The 24,996-nt window shown below is 41.7% G+C and overlaps 1 protein-coding gene across 4 annotated transcripts; it reads right to left on the bottom strand.

Annotated features, from left to right (window-relative positions):
* Window positions 1-988: 988 nt before the first annotated feature.
* DCUN1D1 (defective in cullin neddylation 1 domain containing 1) lies at window positions 989-17,479 on the bottom strand. 4 transcript variants are annotated; one of them, XM_072996246.2, is made up of 7 exons: window positions 17,287-17,479; window positions 11,886-12,102; window positions 9,287-9,455; window positions 8,433-8,563; window positions 7,485-7,567; window positions 6,331-6,427; window positions 989-5,110 (listed from the first exon to the last, which is right to left on the bottom strand). In XM_072996246.2, the coding sequence occupies exons 1-7, from the start codon at window positions 17,287-17,289 to the stop codon at window positions 5,031-5,033; spliced, it is 780 nt and encodes a 259-aa protein (XP_072852347.1). In that variant the 5' UTR covers window positions 17,290-17,479; the 3' UTR covers window positions 989-5,030. The 4 variants fall into 4 exon arrangements, 2 of the variants coding, with proteins under 2 accessions (XP_072852347.1, XP_078245927.1); XM_078389801.1 differs by lacking the exon at window positions 17,287-17,479 and adding an exon at window positions 15,908-15,925; XR_013543265.1 differs by having other exon boundaries at window positions 2,426-5,110; window positions 6,202-6,427; window positions 17,287-17,415.
* Window positions 17,480-24,996: the final 7,517 nt, after the last annotated feature.

The raw sequence follows: 24,996 nt of genomic DNA, 5'->3' as shown, positions 1-24,996 counted from the left end.
TAAGGAAGGAGGCTCTCTGCTCCTCCTTGTCCCCAGTTTTTAGGAGTTTCAGACATGCAGAGAAACTTAGGTTATGAAAGTCATTGTTAGCCCCTTGGGTTTTTGGTCTTCTTCTCTGGCAAGAAGCAAGTAATGGCCAAAATACTTACACCCCAAGGAATAACATCTGGAATAACATACAGGGGGTCCATCCAGCTTGATGAAAACACACAGCATATATAATTAGCATGGGCTGCATTCCTCTACCATCACTATTTGTAATAAATTCTGTTTTACACCAATGACTTGTATTTTCCCCCAAAGCAATTTTAAATGTGTACATACTGAGGTTTTCTGTAAGTGGCCAAGTTAAAGACAGATAGTTTCCTGGTTTTGTATGTTTTTCCTCAGTACCTCTTGTGGTGCTGGTTTATTGGGAGTAAGAATGTACTGTATTTATTTATTCCCCCCCCCCCATCTTTCTCCTTACAATAGGACCCAGCTTTAGGCTGTAATACCCTGGGTATTTCTTCTCACACCCTTCTGCCTTTGTCCAGTCCTCCACTAGAAGGCAGTCCACACAGACCCTGGTTTGTAAGGTCTGAAATGATATTGACACAAATGTCTTGTTCAAGAAATGGCCTACAAAAATACATGTTTGAAATAGAGAATGGGTGAGAACGCCCTTTTGTTTAATAATCGTGTTGTCAGGTCAATTCTGACTTACGGTGACCCTTTTCAGGGGTTTCTAGATAGTTTCCTATTCCCTTCTTCTGGAGCTATCCTAAGACTGTGCCACTACTTGCCCAAGGCAACACAGGCTGGCGTTACTTGCAGGAGGCAGGCACAGTGGGGAACAAAACTCCCAACTTCTGATTCTGCAACTAGATATTTAAACCACCAAGCTATCTAGCCAACTGTGTTTTTTTGTTTATAGGTATAGAGGCAAGATTATATATATAATACAGTAGATATACAAAATCTCCTTTAGAGTGATATCACAGTACAATTGTGAAGAAATAAGTTACTTTATTTAACAAGTTGTTTCAAGAGTCATATATTGTAGGCTTTGGACCAACCACATTAAACATGGAGGTACAAAAGTCAGAATTTTCAAACCAATGCATCATAGCTAGGAATAAATTCCTCTGCTGTGCAAACCACAATCTTTACAGTACATAGCAAACATGATGCTGTTACTCTCGTCTCCTTCCTTGTCATGTTTTTCTAAAAATATTTAAAAAAACTTTTTAAATCAAATAATCCATGAAAAGTTTCCACCATGACAAATCGGCCAGAGCTTTATTGCCTCTGGTTTAGAGGAGTGACCATTTAACTTACAGACCAATGCCAATTGCAAGACTGAAATAAAATCTTAATTCTCAAGGGTTCTGTGTCGTTGGATAGTTTTAGCCCATATATTAGGGTTTCACATTTTTGTAAGTATTCACTCCTTTTTCTCATGTTTGACAAAGAAGAAAAAGGGGAAGCCTACTGCCAGTTCAAAGCTTGGATTGTTTTTATTAATAAAATCAACCTAAAAAGGTATTGAATTCACAACTTTTAAATAAAATATGTTCTCACACACATACATATGGGCATACATGTCTGAGCACTTCTGAGTCTTTCCTGGAACCAGGCATTTACATTCAGAAGGAAACCATCATCTGGCCAAGTACTTCTGCATCTACACTCAGTCCAGTCAAGCATGGCTTTGATAGCACACAAGCTACTGAAGATAGGGGCCAGCTTGTGCCTGGAAGGGACTGAACCCTTTCCTTAAAAACACAAAGATGTAATCACACAAATAACTTTCGTTTCTTTGCTACTTAAGACAGCAATGCATTATGTAATGTAGTTTTATAATTACACAGTAATTATAAATTGTGTAGTACCAAAATGATGGCAAGATCCATTTTGTTGAAAAGGCCTCAACACTGCAAAAGGAATAACCTTAAAAAAAAAAACAAGAACAGCTTGGCATTTATGCCCCAAATCTCTGCACAGGGATAGAATTCAGTACATCTCATTAAAACTCAAAAGAACAAGACAGCCAACACAAAAAATACACAGCATACATCAAATGACTCATTCTGAGAAAGTTGTACCCAAAATTTTCATAAGACAAAAGAGCACACACACGCCTTGTGGAATTTTCATAATTCAAGTCTCCATTGATATTTACACAAGAGAGAGAAAAGAACAAATCAGTAAATCAATATATTTGACTTTGCCAGTTGCAGCAGCTGAAGAGAGATTCTCAGTTTCATCCAGTGGTTTCCTAAATTAATACAAGCAGAATGTTTTTCAAAAGGGCACTGCTAGGAAACAGGGAGGCACCTTTCTGACAACCTCGCGCAAATTTTGAAATAAAAGCTTAACAATTTAATACTTAAGGTTGCTTTCTAAAATTGTATTTGTACGTGTGTACCTAATTAATTGCATGGGGGGGGAAATGAACCATCCATCATGAGACACTACTTAATGCCAGATCTGAGTGTCTCATTCCTGAATATTAAAAGAGGATTTTTAAACAACCTGGACGGGAAATTTCCTGTTACCTCTGTGAAATGATCGTTTTTTAAAAAAAGGAGGAACTTGACAACAACAAAAACTACTACTGATGAAGTTAAAATGGCATTACAGCTAGAAGGCATTTTGAATGCTTCTGTCATATAAAAACACAATAAAACCACACTTCAAAGTAAACAGCTGGATTTTGTGCATTGGACACAAATGTAGTGGCAAACTAAACACACAGCGGCCCAGTACAAATGCAACTTTTCCCAGTCCTTTAATCGTAGTTGAAAGACTGAGAGATCTCCAAGGCCAATTCTTCCTCTTACTAAAGCTTCAACTATGTCACATAGTGTGACATCTGGGCCAAGGCTGACATGAATCAAGCTGTGTGGAAATGAGTCCCTCATTTTAAGACTCAATCCCAATTTAAAGGTAACCATAGTTAGCATTAACCTTTGTGGAAATCTAAAGCCAAAGGTAATTTAGGCTGAAAACAGAAATCTCCAGGATGCTCACAATATTTTAAACATTGTTAAGGAGATTGATCAACATTACACCTGCACTGGGGCTGGCTCTTATCCAGCCAAAGTTAAGCACATGGTTCCACCGAAGTCAATGGAAGAGTCAAGGACAAACTTAAGTCTGTCCCACTGTAAGTGCTTCATCAGTTTAATTGGATTGTGCTGGATATAATTTATACACTTGGGAAAGATGGATTTCTAAATTCTGGCTCAAACTCTGGGACAGGAGCTTCACTAAAGCAAAATCTCCACTGTTAACAATACAGCCATGCTGTCACTGATACTATTATGTATGAGGAACCCTTGTACACATAGCTTTCCATCTATACCAGGGGTGGGTGTTCTGTGGCCCTCTGCTGAATTCCTCATCATATATCACGCCTGCAGTCCTATATGCCCACTCCTGAAGTATATACAGTACTAGTGCCTCATTAAACTTCTAGTGCCTCCCTTTGGCAACTACAAAGGGAGGCAGTTAAGAGAATAAAAGATTCACCCATCACTGATGAATGACACTATCATAGAAGTACCACCAACATCATAAAGATTTGTATTGCATCGCTCAAGTCATCATGCCTGCAAAATTTGTTATCACACTCATTGTTATTTCATACCCACAATCAAAATCCTTCCTTAACCCTAATCAAGAATTTTACATTGTGAAACAAACATTAAAAATTCGGCACAGTGTTCAAGCCTTAACATTTCAGCAGAACTGAACTAGGAATAATGGACAGGGATTTCCTCAACAGGAAGATGAGCTTTTTTAATGCCACAAAATTTTATTGCTCTAGGAGCATTTGTGAGCAGCCTATTATTTACGTTTTAAATTAAACCTGCTGATACTTATTTTGTAATGTTGCCTTCATTGGATATAAGAAACAGCTTGGCCAACTTCACCCTAGCTCTGTCCACCTTGAAACAGTTAACGAACATTTTTGAAAAGGCGCAGCTAAGAGTTATACGATAGACACTGCACAACCCAACAAACCCCAAGGAGTGTTGAAGAAATAGGCCCCGAAATTCCTGAAATTCTTGACAACCACCAGACAAGAGTATGATGCAATGAAATTCTGAGGCAGGCTACCGAGATGTTAGGTTGTTATCAGTTGACATGGACACAGGCATTCCAGATTCAACCTGTTTCCATTTGATACATCATATGCGATATTGTAAAGAAATACGGTGATCAGGGCCAAAGTGCTGGTGGACGTAGGAAGCCACACTTAGAGTGAGAAAAGAAGTGGACACTCCAGGTTCCTCACCTGGCCCAGGTAGTGGAGTCCTAAAGGAGGATCCAACACTCAACAAGAGGCACCCAGTGTTTCTGACTCAATTATTAAAATGCAAGCACCTCTGAAAGTGCTCAGTATCAGTGCTGCATTTCCACAGCATCCAGTCAAGCACCTGTACAACTAGGTAGCCTGATGTTGAGCAGAGGGAAAAATCCAGGGCTTGGTTTTGACAATTGCTCTGAATAAGAGCAAAGAAAATAACATGTCACTCACACTGACAATAGCTGTAAACAGAGGATAAGGAAACCACGTATCATTGTTCTTGGATCGTCTCAACGTAGTCTTTGCAGCTAGCCCAAAAGTATGTTACTTGAAGATCTTTCCTTCTTTTTAAAAATAAAACAACCAAGTTGCAATGCTGACCTTTGAAGCTTTAGGTGGAACCAGAAATTTCAAAAGAACCATCCAAAAACATTTAACGTTTATGGAAAGTGGTTTGGGTGCTCCATTAAAAAAAAAAGAAAAAGGATGAGATCCGTTATGCTGGAGTTTTCAGATGGGCAAGGATGGCTCAGGCTAGGAGAGAAGCCCAAATCACCCATGGTCTGATATGGTCCAAGGTCTATCCTTAAAAGCTTGCCTCAACCCTCAGCCTTTATTTCTTGAGGATTGGTCTTCAGTCCTGTTCAGCCAGTCGTCAGAAATTGACTGCGCAGTTTTTCCCCATTATGTTTATTTGTACAGACTATGTACATTCTAGATGGTTCATTTAGCACTACACTGTTGTACTTTTTATTCCAGCAATTTGAGGGCGTGCAAATTCCACGAAGTCATCAATAAGAACTGGCCATGCTCCTAGGAGAAAAAAGGACCGAGAGAGAAGGTGAATTATTAACCCTTTGCAAAGCTTCCAAGAAATGGAGAAAAACCCAGAAAAACAAGCATTTAGACAGCACATTTCAAGTGTTCAGAGCACTTCTCAAACATTATCTAAATAATCCTAAAAAGGGCCCTGCAACTTAGACCTTATTGTTTGGGATGTCTCCTGTATGAAGAGACTCTAAGGCTAAGCTCTCATCATTGCATGTGTTTACTTAATTCAACACCTGAATAGAGATTCTCCTACCTCCCAATCAGTCCCAATTTATTCTAACATTTATCTAAATGCTCTTCAAAAAATACTAATCCCTCCAACTCTTTACAGTCCTGTCCAGCAGAAATTTGGTGGCAAGATACCAATAACCAATCTTCTCATCTGTTGGAATCCATTCCGGATGTTCTTTTCTTTCTTGTACCTCCCTCTGGTCTTTAGTCTTTTGGAAAACAACCTGCCTTAGTGCCTAGAACTAGCTGGAGTTGGACTATGAAGTTTCTTTTTTCCCTTTGGCACATGTAGAATAGAGAAGGAAAGGGAAAACACACAAATTGAGACCCTGCCATTTACTGCTGAATAAACTGCAGACACCAAGTCTGGAGAAAGGAGCAGGGCAGGAAATGATATGAAGGAACATCATTTTAAAAATATAAATTAATTTCAATCAACTGGGGAGGGGCATGAAAGGATATGTGTCTCAACAGTGGTTGCTAATAAGGCAACCAGATTTACCTAATACAGAAAAAATATTCAACAGAAGACACAGGGTCAGGATTTTCCCTCTCTTTCTGTCTTCTGTAAAGATCAAAATACAACAGCTACTTCCATCTAGAGGCTGCTCACCTCTAGAATAACCACGGCTGCACGTCATGGTCAGCCTCTGTGACAATGATCACTCTGATTGTTGACTCCTGGATTGTGCCCAGTATCTGCACAAAAGGAGTGGCTTTATTTTCAAAGGCTGGATAAACAACTCTCTGTTGCAGGCTCACTGTGCCCTTCACAATTAAAACAAAGCATCTCAGAGTACCAGCAAATGAACAAATACAAAAGAAGGCTACCAGGAAAGTACCGAAGGTTCTGGCAGCATAAACTGGGCAAAAGCAGAACCGCTTGGGGAAGAAGCCTCCCTGAAGGGCTGGTGCGAAAGAGAGGTGCCCTTGCACAAATAGATCAGCTACGGATCAGACAGCGATGTTACCTTCCTCGTCATAATTTGACATGTCATCTGCTATCATCGCACTGAAATCTAGCAGGAGGTTCCAGGTATCCTTCGGTATAGACCTTTTATGATGTTCCTGTTTAAGGGAAATCACACTATCAGAAACAGATACATCGCTGTGTCCGCATGACCCCCATGGACATGGAGGCTGTAGCTCCATGAAAAGCAGAGGGAACCTGTAGAGATCACCATTTCCCTGTCATCCCTTGCCACAGCCACACTGGGCCCAGAAACACAGAGGGGAGACCTGAAATTTTGGATTTGGTTTATATAACACCTGTTGTCGTAAGCATGGCTCAGGGTGGTTAGAAGCAACTAGATATCCAATTCCTGCACTGACTTGGGAAGGCCACAAAGGTAGTCTTGGGGGGCCACATGTTCACCTCTGCCATACAACATGGCACAAATCAACCCCAAGCATTTCCATTTACACAGTTCTAAGGCAGCATTTCCGTCTAGGACCTTGGGAGAGCTACTACCAATTGATCAAGGTTGGTAAAATGAGTGCCCAGCTCGCTGGGGGATAAAGTGCTGTTTGCATAATTATGTTGCAAACTGTCCAGAGTGTGCTTCAGTACTATGAGGTAGTATGTAAGTCAAAACAACAACAATCAGCATAAGTTGTACTGGGTAAGATGGGCCGAGCAAGGAAGTTCTCCTTGGAAAGAGAATGAATTGAAGCCTGGTTTAGCCATGAAGGTCTCCCAACTTCGAGCTTACTCTTTTCTGTCTAGTCTCCCTCTGAAGGGAATGGGATTTTGAAAAGAGGTGATCATGGAATCTTTTCATGCTAAACTGGGAACCTAGATGGTTGTATTAGGTTTGCAGGTCCTGGGCTTCTCCCTAGCTGTAGAACATTGTTAATCTTTTAACATGCCATTTGGGATTTCTGATTTTGGCTGCCAGCTCACATCCTGCCTCCTCACGTTTAACCTCAAGCAAGGTTCTGAGAAAAGAAAAGTGTCAGTTCTCTGTTACTGGGACTATTAGCCACAGGCCATTATCTTCAGATAATTGTTGACATGGCTAATTTCAGGAACAGCCAGGCAATAATGAGGATTGCAAAAGCTTCCCGAACACTAAACACTTATTATGTTACAGTTTCTAATGACGTCATTCATATTTGAGCTTACCAATAAAAATTTGTTCCACAAGTCTAGGAATTTGAATCTTCCATGAAGTACTAAATTCCAGTAGGCGATGGCCATTTCTAAGTCTATAAAATAAAACAAACCATCAAATTTAAAAACTCCTCCCATTTCCCCAAACACCAAAAATCTACAACACCACAATAAATGGGTGCTTATGCAGAAAAAGCTACAAATGTGCAATTCATTCCTCCCCTCCCATGACTCTACCTTGGCAGTTTTTTATTCTCTGACAAAGTCTGCTTTTTACTCCAAATTTTAGGGGTGGTTTGTCACCAGGCGAATGGCACTTTAAAAATGATACTACGAAACACAAAAGAGCACACTTGCAGTCTTGCAGAACAGGGGCAGTATGCAGACCGTGACATACTGCTGCAGAAGAATATACAGTGGTGCCTCGCTTAGCGAGGTTAATCCGTTCCGGATTAACCCTCGCTCAGCGAATCCATCGCTAAGTGAAACAAAAAAGCCCATAGGAACGTATTAAAACTGATTTAATACATTCCTATGGACTTAAAACTCACCGTTGTGCGAGCTTCCTCCATTGCGGCGGCCATTTTGGATGCCTCGTTAGCGAGGCAAAACAGCAGTCACCATTTTGTTTTAGTGGCGGCCATTTTGGAACCACCGATCAGCTGTTCGCTATGCTTTGATCGCGTCCGCGCGATCATCGCATAGCGAAAAAAGCCCATAGGGGCCATCGCTGAGCGAACGCTCCAGCGATGGCCCGGAACCCTTCGTTGTGTGGTTTTATCGCATAGCGAAGCGTTCGCTATGCGAGGCACCACTGTATTTACTTGGGAATCTTAGTGAACTGGTTTCAGTATGCAACAACCACATCTGAGGTCCAGCAATAGTTTAGGACTCTTGCCATGATTCTTCCTTTCTACATGGCTTACTTATTTGTGTATCAAAAAGTGTTGGTATACATACCTAAACCTTTCTGTCCTGGATTTTTTGCAAAGTTGAATGTAAACTGATAAAAATCCTTAAATCTTCCTGGCTCTTTCAATTCTTGTTCCATTTTAGGAAGCTGGGCCTTTAGTTTTTCTATGCTGTCACATCTGTATTTGTTTTAAAAAGAAGTGCATCTTCACATTAGTCAGGGTGTTACACCACAAGTTTAGAAATATTTTTATGTATTTATGACCGAACAGTTGCTTGAACAAAAGAGAATGTTATATTTATTTTGGTAAGGAAGTCGTCATATTTAATAATTTCTATTGTTCTCTTTTATATTTAATAAATAAAAAATACAAATTTACACACACACTTGGTCAAATTAATGAGTATGATTATAATAGCCGATAAAACAAAAACAAAACACAACCAGGAAGGGGAAGGATTAGTCCCATATTAACGCTTTAGTCTACTTAGTCTGTAACTTACTTTGAAAACAGTTTCAGAAATTAGACTGTTTAAGTCAAAGAATCTGGCAGAAATCAGAGTATCCTGTGATTCTGAATACATTCTTTTAAATTTCATCATACGGTCCAGACCTTAGAATTGAATTAAGACAGCACAACATAGGATTAGGTGGAAAGATTCCAGCCAGCCAATCAAGCCAACTTTCCCCTTCACTATGTTGTTTGTGGAATTGAGGATACTGATGTTGGCAACAGGAAATCAAGAGGGGTATGTGTAAAGATGTGAGTGCAAAATAGCAAATGGTAAGAGTCTAAGAGGTACTTCCCTATACAAATAAGATGTTGCTTCAATTACAGAGCCAGAAACCTCACCTTGAGGCACAAAACTGAGCTGTTTTCATATGGCAGCTGTGCACTTACCCTAGTTCTGTCATCCCATCCATGAATTCCACTTTTAAAAATTCACACTGCGTTGCAGCTCTGAACTTCCAGGCAATGATCAATACACTAATACTGGCAGGGTCAAGTGCAAGGTCATCACAAAACTGCTGAATACCATCTATGCCGATTTTATTCTCATCTTGAGGATCTTGGGGTTTTAAAATGAAATAAAATAAATTAAAACCAGTGCCTTTTTAAAAAAAAAATCTATTTCTACTAACAGGAATACAGCTAGCACACTGTTTCAAGGCAAACAGCATATATTCAAACCCACCTGTTACCCCAAAGTGTGTTCAGTCCTGACAGCTGCTTTCATAGAATCATAGAGTAACTGAGTTGGAAGGGGCCTATAAGGCCATCAAATCCAACCCCCTTTAACAAAGCCTTTTAGAATGTGTCAAGAAACTTCCCAACTCTTGTCCAGCCTGCAGTTACAACTATTCTGTATGATGGGCAAATTATTTCTACTTCCAAGAAGAAATAGAATTTATCACTTGACATACCTTGGTCAAAGACACAGTCTAGGAATAGAGAGTATATGATAAATGATTGCTAGAGATGTTTGAGGAGTTTCTCTTTTGGTTCAGATACTGGATAGGGGATTCTGGGAGCTGTAGTCAGAAAGTAATCTTTCCAACCTCTAATCTAGAAATGGTTGACTGGACAGCTCAACAAGCCAGTTATCTGGCTGCAGAGCCAGCGGCCGGGGTTAATTCCCCACTGGCTCTCCCAGGAGTAAAGCTCGCCAGTGTAGCCTTGGGCAGGCTACACAGCTCCCGGTCACCCAGAAACCCTAGTTGTGAGATAAAGTGATTAAGATCAAGTCTGACCATGATACATCTTTGAGGCTAAGCAACTGAACTACAACTAATCAGGAAGTTATTAGTTCACATTTTTACCAGAAACCTCTTATGGAGCCTCCTTTTCAGTCCCAAACACCCATCTGCAATGTGGAGATCATATTTATCTATCTTATAGCATTGTTGTAAAAAATATATAATATAATGGCCACAATCCTGTTGCTTCACAGAGTAAATCACATTAGAGTAGGCCCACTGAATCAATGGAGTTTTGGTGAATCAACTTCTCCATAAGTTTCATTGATTCAAATGCGACTACTCTAGTTGTGGCTTGCTTTCGCATAGCACACTGCAGTTAAGAGTGCGCACATTTGAATCAACAGAATGTATGGAGGAGTCAACTCACAAAATGTCCACTGAATCGATGGGCTTACTCTAGTTCACTTTACTACACTAAAAACAGGATTTTTGCCACTTGCATAGGTACAATCATAAGTAGAGATGGGGGTATTCGTATACAAATACAAATATCCCCACAGAGGTGGTGTTAATGAGGGTCCAGCCCCATGGGGCCGGATGGTCCACTCACCGATCCACTGCAGATGTGGACGGCGCGATTCTACCAATGGTGCCGCAGCGTGCAATCAGCTCGCCACTCTTCGACCTTGCAGCAAGGCTTGTCCTCCCGCCTCCTGCCAGGAGTAGTGAGTGGATTGTGCACTGCAGAGCCATTTGTAGAATCGCGCCGTCCGCATCTGCTCCAGATCGGTGAGTGGACTGTCCAGCCCTATGGAGCTGGACCCTCGTTAATGCCACCTGTGCGGGGATATTCATATTCGTATTAAGTCTTAGAATGATTATCCTAACAGTTAAAATTCCCCTTGCCACCTGTAATAAACATTTTTCCATGCAATGAGACACGGTTTTACCCTTCCTCAATTGAGGATCCACAGGCCAGGCCAGCAGATACAACGTAATATTGCTGTTTTTTCCCCAGGTTCTGTGGGAGTGAAAGTGGGACATTCTTCCATTGCAGAAAAGTGCCAAGACTGGGGGAGTGGGATAGGCAAATCCAGAGGGAAGGACTTGGCTGTTAAAGTCATTTTACTTAATAGGCTTTGCAGTTAGTCATTTGCCAAGGGGCAAGACGTTTCGTCTATGCATTTCTTCCAGGGTACTGTTGCTCACACACTTTCAGACATCAATTCCCATGCACTGGGATCTGAAGGGCATATTTTCTATATTGTGTAGCACATACGATCAAGGACAGGAACTTACATATCTATTAACTGTAACCACTGTTAGTTACCTGGATCCATTGGTGTATTATGGCCATGAAACAAGCCATTCCAAGACACCATACTGGTTTTGATACGGTAAATTAAGGAAAGTGGGTAGAGTAGCCCAAATCACCACTGAAAAACCAGCAGGGTATAGGTGGTCAGACCCAGAAGGTCTGGTTCAAGTCTAGTCTTGGACATTAAGATTACTAAATTGCGTCAGGCAATCACCATCAGCCTAATCTCACAAGTTTGTTAAAATAATACAGCAGGACGAAATATGTCTGCCAACTAGTCCACTAGAGAAAGAATGGGATCAAAATATCATAAGCCACAGAATAGAGAAGTTTTGATCTTTCTAAATATACAATTCTCCTCCTACTGATCTTTGGGCTCAAAGATCACTTGGGCTCAAAATGAATTGCAGGTTTCTCAACTAGATTCCAGAATCTATAGATACATAATACAAGCAAGAATTAAAAAGCACACAGTACTCACCTTTATATCTGTTGTATAGCTGTTCTAACTTCTTTCTGTCCAATGAGCCCTTAACATTTTCTCGTATATATAGTTCAGGATTCTGAAAAAAGTTATCTGTTGCAACATCTAACTTCCAGTCATTCTGAGACAGACAATTCACTGCGGTCTTTTCGCTGGACTGTGTAAAGATCATAAACTGCCGAACTTTATCCTTCTGTGATGACTTCAACTTGTTCTACAAAAATATGAAAAAACAAAACATTGAGATTTTACGTGCTCACCCAAGGTGGAAACCTAATTTCCTCTTAGAACCAAAAAGGGCAACTTAAGCTTCACAAGTAATTAATAACATATCAGAAAAAGTTTAAGGTAGATATATAGATAATCCATTTGAAAATCCTTATCATGCCCAGTTTCTTTTTATTTAATCATTTATGAGATAATACTGCTTAATCAGGTACAAAACAGTTCAATCACCCATAAACTCTATGTGATGCTTCCCCATGCCATTTGAAATGGTCAGTAATTTGATCTACAGACTTGCCCAGTTCCTTTGTGATAGGGAAGCAGAGCAGCCCCCAGAAAATTTATAGAGATTTCCCAAAGGCTCCAAGGCACCACTAAGAAAAGAACAGTAACTGTGAAAGAAAGGAACACACAGACATATAAGTTTATTACTTATTTTCCTTTTGGGGAAGCTAAACCGTGGTCTGGGGACATTGCATGAGAGTTGTATAGAGGAAAATCTACTCCAATTTTTTTTAAAAAAACCATACACACTTAACAGTGGGTGTACAACACCAATAGTTTCTATTTGAGCAGTTTTTGCACCAGATCAGCCAAATCACTGAGTGAGACTCAGGAAAGCTAAACAAAGTTCTGTCGGGGAGGTGCAGAGGGTAGCAATAAAATAATAATGATTAAAAAACAATGTAAACATGAACGAGCATGCAAAAAGTGCTTGTGTATCTCCCTTCTGATCACCTTTGTAGGAAACTAAGAACAACCAAAGAAGTGGATTTGTCCACAAAAGCTCACATTAAGATACAGCAGCTAGACCTGAAGGTGCCACAGTGTTTTTGTCTTCTTCTTCTTCTTCGATTTATACCCTGCCTATCTTGTTTTGTTTTGTTTTTGCCTGACATGCTAGCATAGACTAACCTCTTTTAAAGCTTCAAGGAAGTGACACACTGAGGACTCCAACGCCAACAATATCTAATGAGATGGATGAGTCAGAGTATTTTTTAGGGTGGCGCTACACATTATGGCCAATACAGAAAGGCTGCTGCAAAACAGCCATACTAACGCTTCTTCACTTCCTACTATACTGTGTGGCTACATTATAATGCTGTCATTTACCACATTCTCCTGCACTTGTTAGTGATGTCATGTGAGGGTAGGGAAGCACTCCACACAATATCATGTCTGTGTATGTCACAGGGAGAGAGGAAGAACGAACTAAATTCTGTTTTGGACAAACATTTTGTGCAGTTCAGCAACCTTAGCTACTCTGAATCACTTTCTGTGGGCCAAATTCAACTGTTTCTTCCAAATACAGTAGACCCATGGAATGAATGTGATGCGTTACGTTAACACTTATATAAATCCTAGTGACTCAGTAGGTCTGTTCTAGTTAGGCCTAACAACTGGATGTAGCCAAGTGGGACATCTATTCAAATATCTGTAACCACATGAAAAGTGCAGCACATTAACCTATAAAGGAAGGCTGAGGACAACATAGTACTATGTTCTTAATCATCAATTCTATAATGCAAACAGATGGCTACAACTGATATGCAATGAATACCACAGATGGAAAGATCATACAAAGAAGTGAGAAGAGACCTGAACAAGACTTTCCTCAATTACAGGTAATGAGAGTTTACAAACAATGGAGTCCTGTAATAAACATGATCTTAGTTACAAAGTGTACAGGTTTTCTTTCTTTCCTTTTTTTTCTCACTACAAAATATATAATGTAAGATCCAATATTTTCCTACTTCTCTAACCATAATGCCTCCAGACATCAATTATAACATAAATACACTTAACTGGGCTTAGATTTAGACTTGATAAATCCTCCACTGTGCTAGTCTCTTCCCAACAAACTGGGTGTTGATACGAAATTAGATGATAAATTAATATTAACAAAACATCCTGGGTGTGTACTTTAAAGCCAAAGTTAAATGCATTCAGACACATTAAGTAGTTCAGGAGCTTCAGTATACTCACTGTACTTCCTTAAGATTCTTACATGATATTTTAATGAAAGCCTCAACAACGTTGCTGAGACAATAAATAACCAGGAAGTGCTTAAATCCCATCAGGAAGAAAATAATATATAAATAGTAAACATAGTAAACTAAATTAATACGGCTTAAATATTGAAACTACTATTATTTGCAGTCCTGTATTTTGAAAAAAAAACCCATAAAGAAATTTTGGGCATTTCAACCTATCAGATTTTCCAGAATATCTTTTTGCCATTTATTTGAATTTCTAACAGCAAAAAATGCAGTGGAAATGAAAGACTATGTTTAACTTGCCTATTAAAATTTAGTCACATCATAGTAGCTGGTTGGATAGCTCAGTGGTTTAGGTCTCTGGCGGCAGAGCCAAACACTGTGAATTCAATTCCCCAATGGGCCTCCAGGGAGAAAAGTCAGCCTGTGTAGTCATGGGCAAACTGCACAGTCCCAGGGCACTTACAGAAGAAGGGGATGGTAAACCACTTCTGTGCATTGTCTTTTAATGATGTAAGCCACCTTGGGTCCTTTTTAAGGAGAAAGGTGGGGTTAAAAAATATCTTAAATAAATAAAATTGTCTTCTCAACCTAGAAACGTAGAAACCAGGGGCATGGTGGCGCTGTGGGTTAAACTGCAGAAGCCTCTGTGCTGCAGGGTCAGAAGACCAGCAGTTGTAAAATCAAATCCACGCGACGGAGTGAGCTCCCGTTGCTTGTCCCAGCTCCTGCCAATCTAGCAGTTCGAAAGCATGCAAATGCAAGTAGATAAATAGGTACCACCTAGGTGGGAAGGTAACAGCGTTCCATGTCTAGTCGCGCTGGCCACATTACCATGGAAACTGTCTATGGACAAAACGCTGGCTCTACGGCTTGGAGACGAGGATGAGCACTGCGCCCTAGAGTCGGACATGACTGGATTAAATGTCAAGGGGAACCTTTACCTTTACCTAGAGAACCCTGGAAAGACCGGGTCGCCATAACTGACTTAACAGCATTATTATTATTAGAAACACAAATGTGAACGGACCACTCAACTCCATCCTAACTACAATTACTTGAAAGTGCCTTGTAGGGCTAAACCCAGCTGTTGTTCTCAATGAAAAGCGAAACCCATTGAATCAGCTGGATTTACATAATGTCAGTTTATCGAAGTCTTAAGCATCCTGATTTGGAGACAAGTCCCACTGAAACCAGAGGGGATTATATTTGAATATAAATGGTACTAAGATTATATTATAATAAAAATAAATATACAAATAGAAACACACACATGCATAGAATCATGTGGTACTTCAAAGTAAGCTTTTTTGTGGCATTAGGTATTTGTGGACTAGATCCCACTTCCATCAGATGACTGTAAGATTATTCTTCAACTGACTGGGTTCATTCTACATATCTGTGTGTACCCATACACACAACTCTATCACACACAAGTGCTCAAATGCAGATGATAGCATAGCAGTTCTGTGAAAGGTAAACAAGACCAGAATACAGTGACATCATTTAGTAATGATAGCATCTCTGTAGGTGTATGATGCTGATTTAATACATTTAGAGGGAAGAAAATAATGTCCCTGAGAGGAAACCGAATAAAATTTAACTTCTTGATACAGTATATTCTACTAGAGCAATTTCATACCAAAGCCACTCCTGTTTTTTGCTTTGTTTCTGGTAAAACCACTGTGACTTTGAGATGAGTAACAGAACATCCTGAATCATTTCTATTTTCTCCAACTGACTTCTGAATGTAACCATTATGGGACTATGTTTTATTTCTCTTTTGTAGCAAATTACCTATGTCTAGACAGAAAGGAGGTGATATCTGGAGGTCCCTGAAGGAATTACCTGTTATTTCAGAATGAGAGAAAACACAAGGTCTAAAGTTATCAGTACAGCATAAGCGTTTGGGTTTGCTGGAGGCCTCAGCCCCTTGGTAAGAGCATCTTTTAGGTGACCCACAGATGCTGGTCAGCAACTACCGGGTATTAAAAAACCTGTCTGCAAACACAGAGTCTAATTCTCTGTCTCATATATGTAACTCTGGATAAGTTCTTGCTGGAAGTTGAAAATGACAATCAACATTTTGTCACTTTCCCCAGCCATCTCCTTAGGCAGTTTCTGGGTACCGATCCGATTCTTCAGTTCATTCTTCACGCATACTGTCGTTTTCACAATGCCTGCTGCAAAGCAGACCTGGAAGGTCCGACACCTGCCAACCCAGCACAGCCTGAGGAACCGGCTACACTTGAGAAGAGTTATCTGCCACAACAAAAGAGAGGGTACCTTTTGCAGGTGTCTTAGAGGTCTCTTGGCAACACTGATGGGCAAAGCTCCCCTCCTCTAGAATCTCCCTATAGGAAAAGAGACAGACATGCCGGCGAGACCCTACAACCCTGGCTCTCCCCACCTTGGCTGCCCAGATGTTCTTGGGTTGCAATGCCCAGAAATCCTGGCCAGCCAAAGCGGTCTGGGAACATCTGGGGAACCTGTGGGGACCCAAGGTTGGGAACCTCTGCCCTACAAAAGCCTAGCGAAACAGACCATGGAGGATCCCTCCAGGAGGAGGGGAACAAGAGGCACAACGGGGGAAGAAGGCCAGAGCAGCAAAAAGTCATGCAAGCAGCACCCCGCAAACTCCAGGAGCCCCTTTCGAAAAGACCAGGGCCCTCCTTCCCAACCCGTATAGCCAAGGGGCTAGTCCTCAATGCAAGTGGGCCTCTCTCACACACACACACGCGCGCGCGCGCCAACACCGACTGACAGCCCGCCTCTAGCCCCAGAAACCCTCCACGGAGGCGGCCCTACTCTCTTCCCACAGTCCTCCACCCCCCATCCCAGGAGGAAAAGACCTTCTTCCCCCGCCCGACCCCGAAGCCCAGCGGCCTGCCCTTCTCTCTCTCTTCCCGCCCCCCCCCCGGCCGCCATCCCCCCCCCGCTTCGCAAGGCCTCCCCTCGCCTCAGTCTCTGAGGGGCCCGGTCGAGGAGGCTGCCCTCCTCCGCCGGCGAGTAGGCCCCGCGCGTTGCCAGGCAATGGCGGCGGCGCTTCCTTCCCTCTCCCTCGCCCTCCGCGGCCTAGAGCGAGGCCGAGGCGCCGGGCGAGCGGGCGGTGTGTGTCTGTGTGTGTGTGTGTGTCGGGGGGGGGGGAAACCGCACCGGGGCTCGCGCTCTCTCACCATGGTGGGGGCTCCGCGCAGGCCTTGCTCCCCTCCCGAGCCGGCTCCGGCGGACACTGAGGAGGAGGAGGAGGAAGGACGGGGGGTAGTGAGGAGGAGGAGGAGGGTGGCGGTAGCGGTAGTGGCGGCGGCGGCGGCGGCGGCGCTGGTGGTGTTCCCGGGGCTCCTCCTCGCGGGCCCTGCCTTCCGCCGCCCAGCCGCTCATGCGCACTGCGGCGAGGCCGCCCCGGGCCGGGGCCGCGGTGGGAGAAGGAGCCTGAGGGGGAAAAAACACCGGGGCTTCTTGTCCTGGGCAAGGCGACCGGCCCCGCGGTCGTCGTCGTCGTCCTCCTCCTGCTTCTCGCTGAGGGGCCGCCGCTGGCCCAGCCCCAGAAGCTCCCTTTTTTATGAGGCGGGGAGAAGGAGACTTGTGAGGGAGAGGCGCGAACCCCGTCCTAAGGAAGGGGAACTTCTGGGAGGGGGGAGATGTTCCCCAAAGCTTGTATGGGTCGGGGGGGGTCCTTTCTTGTTCTCATTTGGGGGTAAAGGGAGCCAGCAAGCAGGAGCCGAGGAAGGAAGGGGTGGGGGGACGACGACAGATGATGTCTAGAGACGTCTCTTTCCCGCTCCCTTTCTGTTTATTTTTAAGAGGGTTTGCGGAAATCCTTGGGCTGTTAGGCGCAAGAATTGAGATGCACCTTTCTGGGGAATCATCTTCATCTTAGAACTGGGGATCATCCAGTCCAGCCCCTGTCAAGGAGGCGGGGGTGGGGATGGGGGATCGAACTTGTAACCAGATGCCTAAGCCACGGAGCTGTCCAGCGGTTCTCTAGCAGGGTGTCCTTATGGAGGAGGAAGGGCCAGGGAAGGTGGACCCTTGATAACATCACCGGGATAGAGAAAAAACAATTTGCATAAAATAGCAGACTGTTTTATATCCGCAGACGGAAAACGGAGATTTTGAGCGCACCAGGCGTTGCGTCTGCTGTCCAGTTGCTAACAAAGTTCTGGATGAGCAACTTGGAAGCCCCTTCTTGTTTACCTCAAAAGTGGACTGGACAGCCTTCAAAGTATAAAGGACGGGTAGCTGTGTTTGTCATACAAAATGCACTATAGAGCCAGAGTGGGGATTCAAACTCTAGCCCTCATTGTGCAATCAGGTATGACAATCTACTGAGTTATAGCAGCTCATCCTATAGCATTCATTATTCCAGGCAGTCTCCCATTGAAGTACCAACCAGGCATGATTCTGTTTAGTTTCTGAGAACTGACAAGATTGGGTCCATTCAGTGGTATGATTATAGGCAGATGTCCTTAAGCACTCAAACAGAAAGACTTTCTACTCCAGAAGTAAAAAATGTGGAACTTTAAAGACTGACTGCTATATTTTAATGTGACAAGTCCACTTCCTCAGATATAGGGATGGGACTGCATGGCACATATTCATGCATTTATACATAGCCCCAAACCAAAGATTTTATTTGGGCACAAGTTGTTGATCTGGCAGTGATATTTGAGCCCCCTGTTGATGTTCAGTTCCCCTCCCAGGAAGCATTTTTTTCAGTAAACAATAATGATTGATGGCAAAATTAATCCCAGGCTATATATAACAAGCAGGAACAACATGGTAATTAAAGTCTCTAGTCACCAATAAGGCTTGTGACTGACACTCCAGAAATGTCCTGTAGGTAGGCCACTCCTGTGCAGATTTCAGTGGTCTTAGATATATTCAACTCTTCTTAGGATCAGGCCACAAGCTGGATGGTGCTTTTTGGTTTCATGCTTATGACGCAGTTGTGGATTCAGCTGTGTCATTACAGGAGATGCAGATTCTGAGCTTTGATATTGCTCTTCAGTTAAGTAAGCAAGAGTGTATTCCCTAGTGTGAAACTTCTTAATTAAAGCTCTCTAACGGTTTTCCTTATCCTTCTGCCAGTTGGAATTCCTCTTTCTATTCTTTTATCTGTCATTCCTAAATTTACCTTCAGACTATGAAAGGGTGTTTTAAACTAGAAATTTATCTACCTCTGTAGTAGTTATGTAGAAACTGGACACAAAAGTTTGTTGAGAATTTTGATTATAACCTGTATTCTCATAATATCAGCAGAGTAAGGAGATATTGGTTAGCAGAGATACTTATGACACTTTGTCAGTGAGAGAGTAAAACCAACAACTTAGTCTATTTACATATACTGTATACATAGAGAATAGACATTCCTCTGGCAGCAGAACATGACATGAAGCAACACACAGCATAGGAGAAAGTGATCTGACTTACAGCAGATAAAGACATTCATTTTACACATGACTTATGTACAGTTCTATGACCAATCTGAAAATACATTACTTCATTTTGTGTGGCACCAGGTTTCATCCTGTACACAGCTGTACAACATTAAATCTAAATCCTTGATACCCACACCTGAATACAATCAGTAGTCACTTAGGTAAAACCAGCCATTTTATATTTAACTTTGTTATGCATCCTTCAGTCTCGAGAGACTATGGTTGCATGCTTTGTATGGAGGACTTGGAACAGTGTCTAGTGTGGCTCACAAGGCCAATTTGAGAGTGACCATCCCTTCCACACTGAAGACAAATCCAATCTGTCCCCTGTCCAGCTCCCTGGTTTTGCTGCTTTCGTGACTGCCTCTGCCTCAGCCTGCTGGACAAGGGTCTCTTCAAATTGGGAGAGGCAGTGATGCACCGCCTGCCTCCAGGCTGAACGCTCAGAGGTCAGGATTTCCTATCTGTTGAGGTTCATTCCTAAGGCCTTCAGATCCCGCTTGCAGATCTCCTTGTCATTTAACTATACAACATTAATATTTAATACATTCTCATATCTAAATCTCAACAAAGTTTTTGTAATGCTCAATTTCAGGGGTTACCCAATGAAACTGATGAGCAGCAAATTCAGGAAGGCAGAAGGCAGTACTTCACAGAAGATAAAATTTCATGTGTGGGATTTGTAGCCACCAGCTTGCAATGATTGTCATTGGCTTGCCTGATTCCAAAAGGTAGTGACACACGTATTAGTTATGTATCATCATAAAAATATATTTATGACTATACACAATGAATAGGTTCAGTGACAGCAGGCGATGAAGTACTAGTTGTCTATCAGCAACTGTTGATAGATTCTTCACGCAGAGCCAGCAAACATTACTCTTTTTTGTCTCCCAGAAGCCCTCAGGCGGCAAGGAATTCTGGGAGTGGTAGTCCACAAAATTAACATTTCCAAACCTTGCTGTTACCTGAACACCCTGTCTTTTCCAGTCTCAGTCCCATTGATTCATTAGTGTTAAACATTAAACATTGAATAATAAATGTTACTGCTTACTGATTAAACTGATCAAAGCATACAGACCTAAAAACAAAGATCAAATGTGGGGCACATTTTCCTGCTTCCTCGTCTCTTACTGATTGCAAATGGTCACCCGTTCGCGTCACACATCTCGGGTTACAAGACTGTAGATGACAGCTGAAGGTGCTCACTCTTCGATTTCATTTCTCTTTTCTACTACCCTGACACAATTCTTTCTGACTGCTCCAAGGCATGGTTATGTAATTATTCTTCTGTTATGAGCAGCTCCCATGAGACAAAGTCACTCTTCATGAAAACAGAGCAAGGCAAAGTTGCTAATACTATCTCTGTGTTTTTAATGATATATCTGTTACAGCTGTATTTTGTTCTTCCTCTTAGAAGCCAAGAGTTGCTTTTATCCTAATGCCAACAGGAAGGTAGGTCAGACTCAGGAAAAAGAAGCAACGCAATCAAGGTCACTAGGTGAGCTTCAAAACTTGAATGACTTGACTCTTCCACATCAGAGCTCACTAGTTCAGTCCCTGTAGATCAATGGAAAATGGGAACCCATCGGTGTCTAAAAAACTGCCAGAGGAACCCTTATGCTGAGAAGACCATAGTTCAATTACCACTTCACATATAGTTGTTACTACTCAGCAACTCGCTGTGGGCTACTTCTTATATTACATTTCTTGAAACTTATTTTTTTTCTTGTCCCCATAAGTACTCTCAGCTCAGTGAGCATAAAACTAGTAAAAATTTTGAAATCATAGCTGGCCAGACCCCAAGATTAAGAAATAATAAATCTAAGAATTTGGAATATCTGACTTATAGCCTCTATTAATTGGTTAATATTAAGTACAATAGGAGCCCCCTCCATCTGCTGGATCAGCATCTGCAGAGTCACTTATCCACTGAAAATATTAAATAAAAAACTCCAGAAATACATATTTATAGATATTTCTACGGTGTTTTTACCAAATCTAGCCACTAAAGGAGCCAGAGACAATGTATATAGCAATATATACATAGCATTCACTACTTCCAGATTTTTCAGTGTCCATCGGGGCCTTGGAACTGGCCCCCTGTGGATATGGTCTTAATGTATTATTCAAAAGGGAAAATACAATGGAAGTATTTTTATTATATTGCATAAACATAGGTTGAATGAATGGAAAATACTACTTTTGTTGTTTAGTCGTTACGTCATGTCCAACTCTTCGTGACCCCATGGACCAGAGCACACCAGGCCCCCCTGTCTTCCACTGCCTCCCAGAGTTGGGTCAAATTCATGTTGGTTGCTTCGATGACACTGTCCAACCATCTCATCCTCTGTAGTCCCTTTCTCCTCTTTCCTTCACACTTTCCTAACATCATGGTCTTTTCCAGGGAGTCTTCTCAAGAGATGGCCAAAGTATTGGAGCCTTAGCTTCAGGATCTGTCCTTCCAGTGAGCAATCAGGGTTGATTTCCTTCAGAATACATAGGCTTGTTCTCCTTGCAGTCCAGGGAACTCTCAAGAGTCTCCTCCAGCACCACAATTCAAAAGCATCAATTCTTAGGTTGTCAGCCTTTATCGTCCAGCTCTCACTTCCATACATCGCTACAGGGAAAACCATAGCTTTGACTATGCGGACTTTTGTTGGCAAGGTGATGTCTCTGCTTTTTAAGATGCTGTCTAGGTTTATCATCGCTTTCCTCCCAAGAAGCAGGTGTCTTTTGATTTCATGGCTGGCTGTCACCATCTGCAGTGATCATGGAGGCCAAGAAAGTAAAATCTGTCACTGCCTCCATATCTTCCCCTGCTATTTGCCAGTAGGTGATGGGACCAGTGGCCATGATCTTAGTTTTTTTGATGTTGAACTTCAGACCATTTTTTGCACTCTCCTCTTTCACCCTCATTAAGAGGTTCTTTAATTCCTCCTCACTTTCTGCCATCAGAGTGGTTTCATCTGCATATCTGAGGTTATTGATATTATTCCGGCAATCTTAATTCCAATTTAGGATTCCTTCAGTCCAGCCTTTCGCATGATGTATTCTGCATATAAGTTAAATAAGCAGGGGGACAATATACAGCCTTGACTTTCCCAATTTTGAATCAATCATTTGTTCCATATCCAGTTCTAACTGTTGCTTCCTGTCCCGCATATAGATTTCTCAGGAGATAGATAAGGTGGTCAGGCACTCCCATTTCTTTAAGTATCCCATTTCTCTGGATACTGTATGGCTATTCAATACACACTGTGTATTGAATTTCTGTGATGGAAGAAATAAAAAGTGAGGGCTGCCATGCAGTATGTCAGATCCTCATAATTCACATATGCTGGTGTTTTCTGCCCATATTGCTCTTTTGCTCATTCTGACAACCGGCAGGAGCAACAGCATGGCCTGCATAAATCTGCAGCTTACACAGCAGGCTTCCTGTTGCAGTCACAGCAGTTGCTGAGAAGGGGCTGATAGCTATTGCGATTGCAACTAGGCGGAAAACTGTTTTCTCTACCACTGAAGTACTGGCAAAACTGCCTCTTCAAAAGCTGTTATTTTGACTGGAAGGAAACTGCATGCATGCATATATTGCATTCAAATCACATCTAGCATGATTCTGTTTTTGCATAAGTCTGGTCAGTAACCACTGCTTGGACCTGTCTTCCATCAGGGTGTGTAATCCTTTTAAAATCCAGTGAAATGCTATTGTGTGCAACTAACTCACACAGTGAGGCAGATTTTTGTAAATTACACCACTTCTGAGCGCAGGCAAAGGAATCTTCCATTTCACCTCTTGCCCAATTTAAACACAATAAAAACAAATTACCCATGCCTGCTTGCATAAACAAGTATGTATTTAGAAAATCAGCTGAAAATCCTACTTCAAAAGCTTTTGTTTGTATGTATGGGTTCAAAGATGAAAGCCTTCCCCTGCAGCTTGAAGCTACAGGTAGAGATGAGCTTTGGGGATCACAGACCTTGTTAAGTAAAGTGGTATTTGCCTCAACACAAAGTAACTTCTGTAATGTACATTACTAATAAGTCAGAATTGTGGAGTGTTAATTGAATTTTTAAGACAAGTTTAAATAAGAAAAGTAGCAGTACAATTCTATAAGCTCGCTGTACTGTTCTTAGGAATTTATGTTGTATATAGTTGTATACTGTACTATTGTATATAGTCCCACAATAGTTGACCAACTCTATACTACAAGCAATCTTCATATAACAATCAGAAAAAGTTCTCCATAGGCTAGGCAATTTAAATGTCATTAAAAATTCATGCAAAAGAGACCTCATTCAGCCGTGCAAACAAGAAATTGGAAAAGAATTTAAAAATAAAATAACAAGGGAAATTCTATTAATAGCCTTTCATCCAACATGCAACATTTCTTGAAAGTATTGAACATATTGACACAATGACCAGATAGTTATATGTCCTGAAGGGAAAATCCACACGTAGAACATTTTTCTGCCCATGAATTGAGAGCCACAAAAGTAAATCAGATGGACATCCAAATGCAAAAGTTTACTATCCATCCTGCCTTCCTTTGCATGGTATTAGCACTTGAGCATCCATCCTCTGGACAAATCAAGAAAAGACCACAAGGTAATGGAAACAATATGAATATAGGAACAGGTGATAATCAACCATCAATCATTAGTTTTATATTTTTAATGGTAAATTAAAGGTATCCCCTGTTCCTGTATTTGTATCATCCTCTGGATAGTAATCCACAATTTCCACATTCAGATATTCATCCAATTTATGCTTCCAGCTCCTCAGACATGCAGGAGCCATGCTTCCAGCTGAAGACCTCCTTCTCTGCATCAAACTGAAGGTATATATGTAGAATGAGAGATATAAGGGGAAAAAAATCTAAATGCTATTACTACAGCATGTTAAAAAGGGGAATCTTACTGTATTAGAGGTCTTCATTATCACACTTGACCACAGGGGATCCCAAATGAAATCAGTCCAACAGTAAGCAGACTATGAGCTCGAATCAAATTGAATTGTCCATTCAGTTGTATCCAGGCCTTGGTGATTCCACAAGCCAGATCTCTCCATGATTTCCAATCTTTAACAGCTTCTTTCAGTTACTTTGTACAGTATTTTGGGCAGTGTCTGCCTTGATTAAATCTAACCAATGCATTCTTTGGCGTCCTCATCATCTTTTACCACTGACCATTCCAAGCTACTTTGTTCAATAATGTTGATCGCATGACATGGACAAAATAACTTAAGTCTAAGTTTTGTTACTTTGCCTTCCAATGACATGCCCGGTTTTGTTCGCTTCAGCACTTGTTATCTTTGCAGTCCATGGAAAACAGAAGCGCCTCCTCCAATACCATAGCTCAAAAGAATGAATTTTTCTTCTGCCCATCTTCTTCATTGAAGAGGAACAAAAACTAATCTGCACTTGGTCGTCAAGATGACATCCT

The sequence above is a fragment of the Pogona vitticeps genome, chromosome 3 (assembly GCF_051106095.1).
Source record: "Pogona vitticeps strain Pit_001003342236 chromosome 3, PviZW2.1, whole genome shotgun sequence".
Lineage (NCBI taxonomy): Eukaryota > Metazoa > Chordata > Lepidosauria > Squamata > Agamidae > Pogona > Pogona vitticeps.
This window is presented reverse-complemented; position numbering and strand designations above follow the sequence as displayed.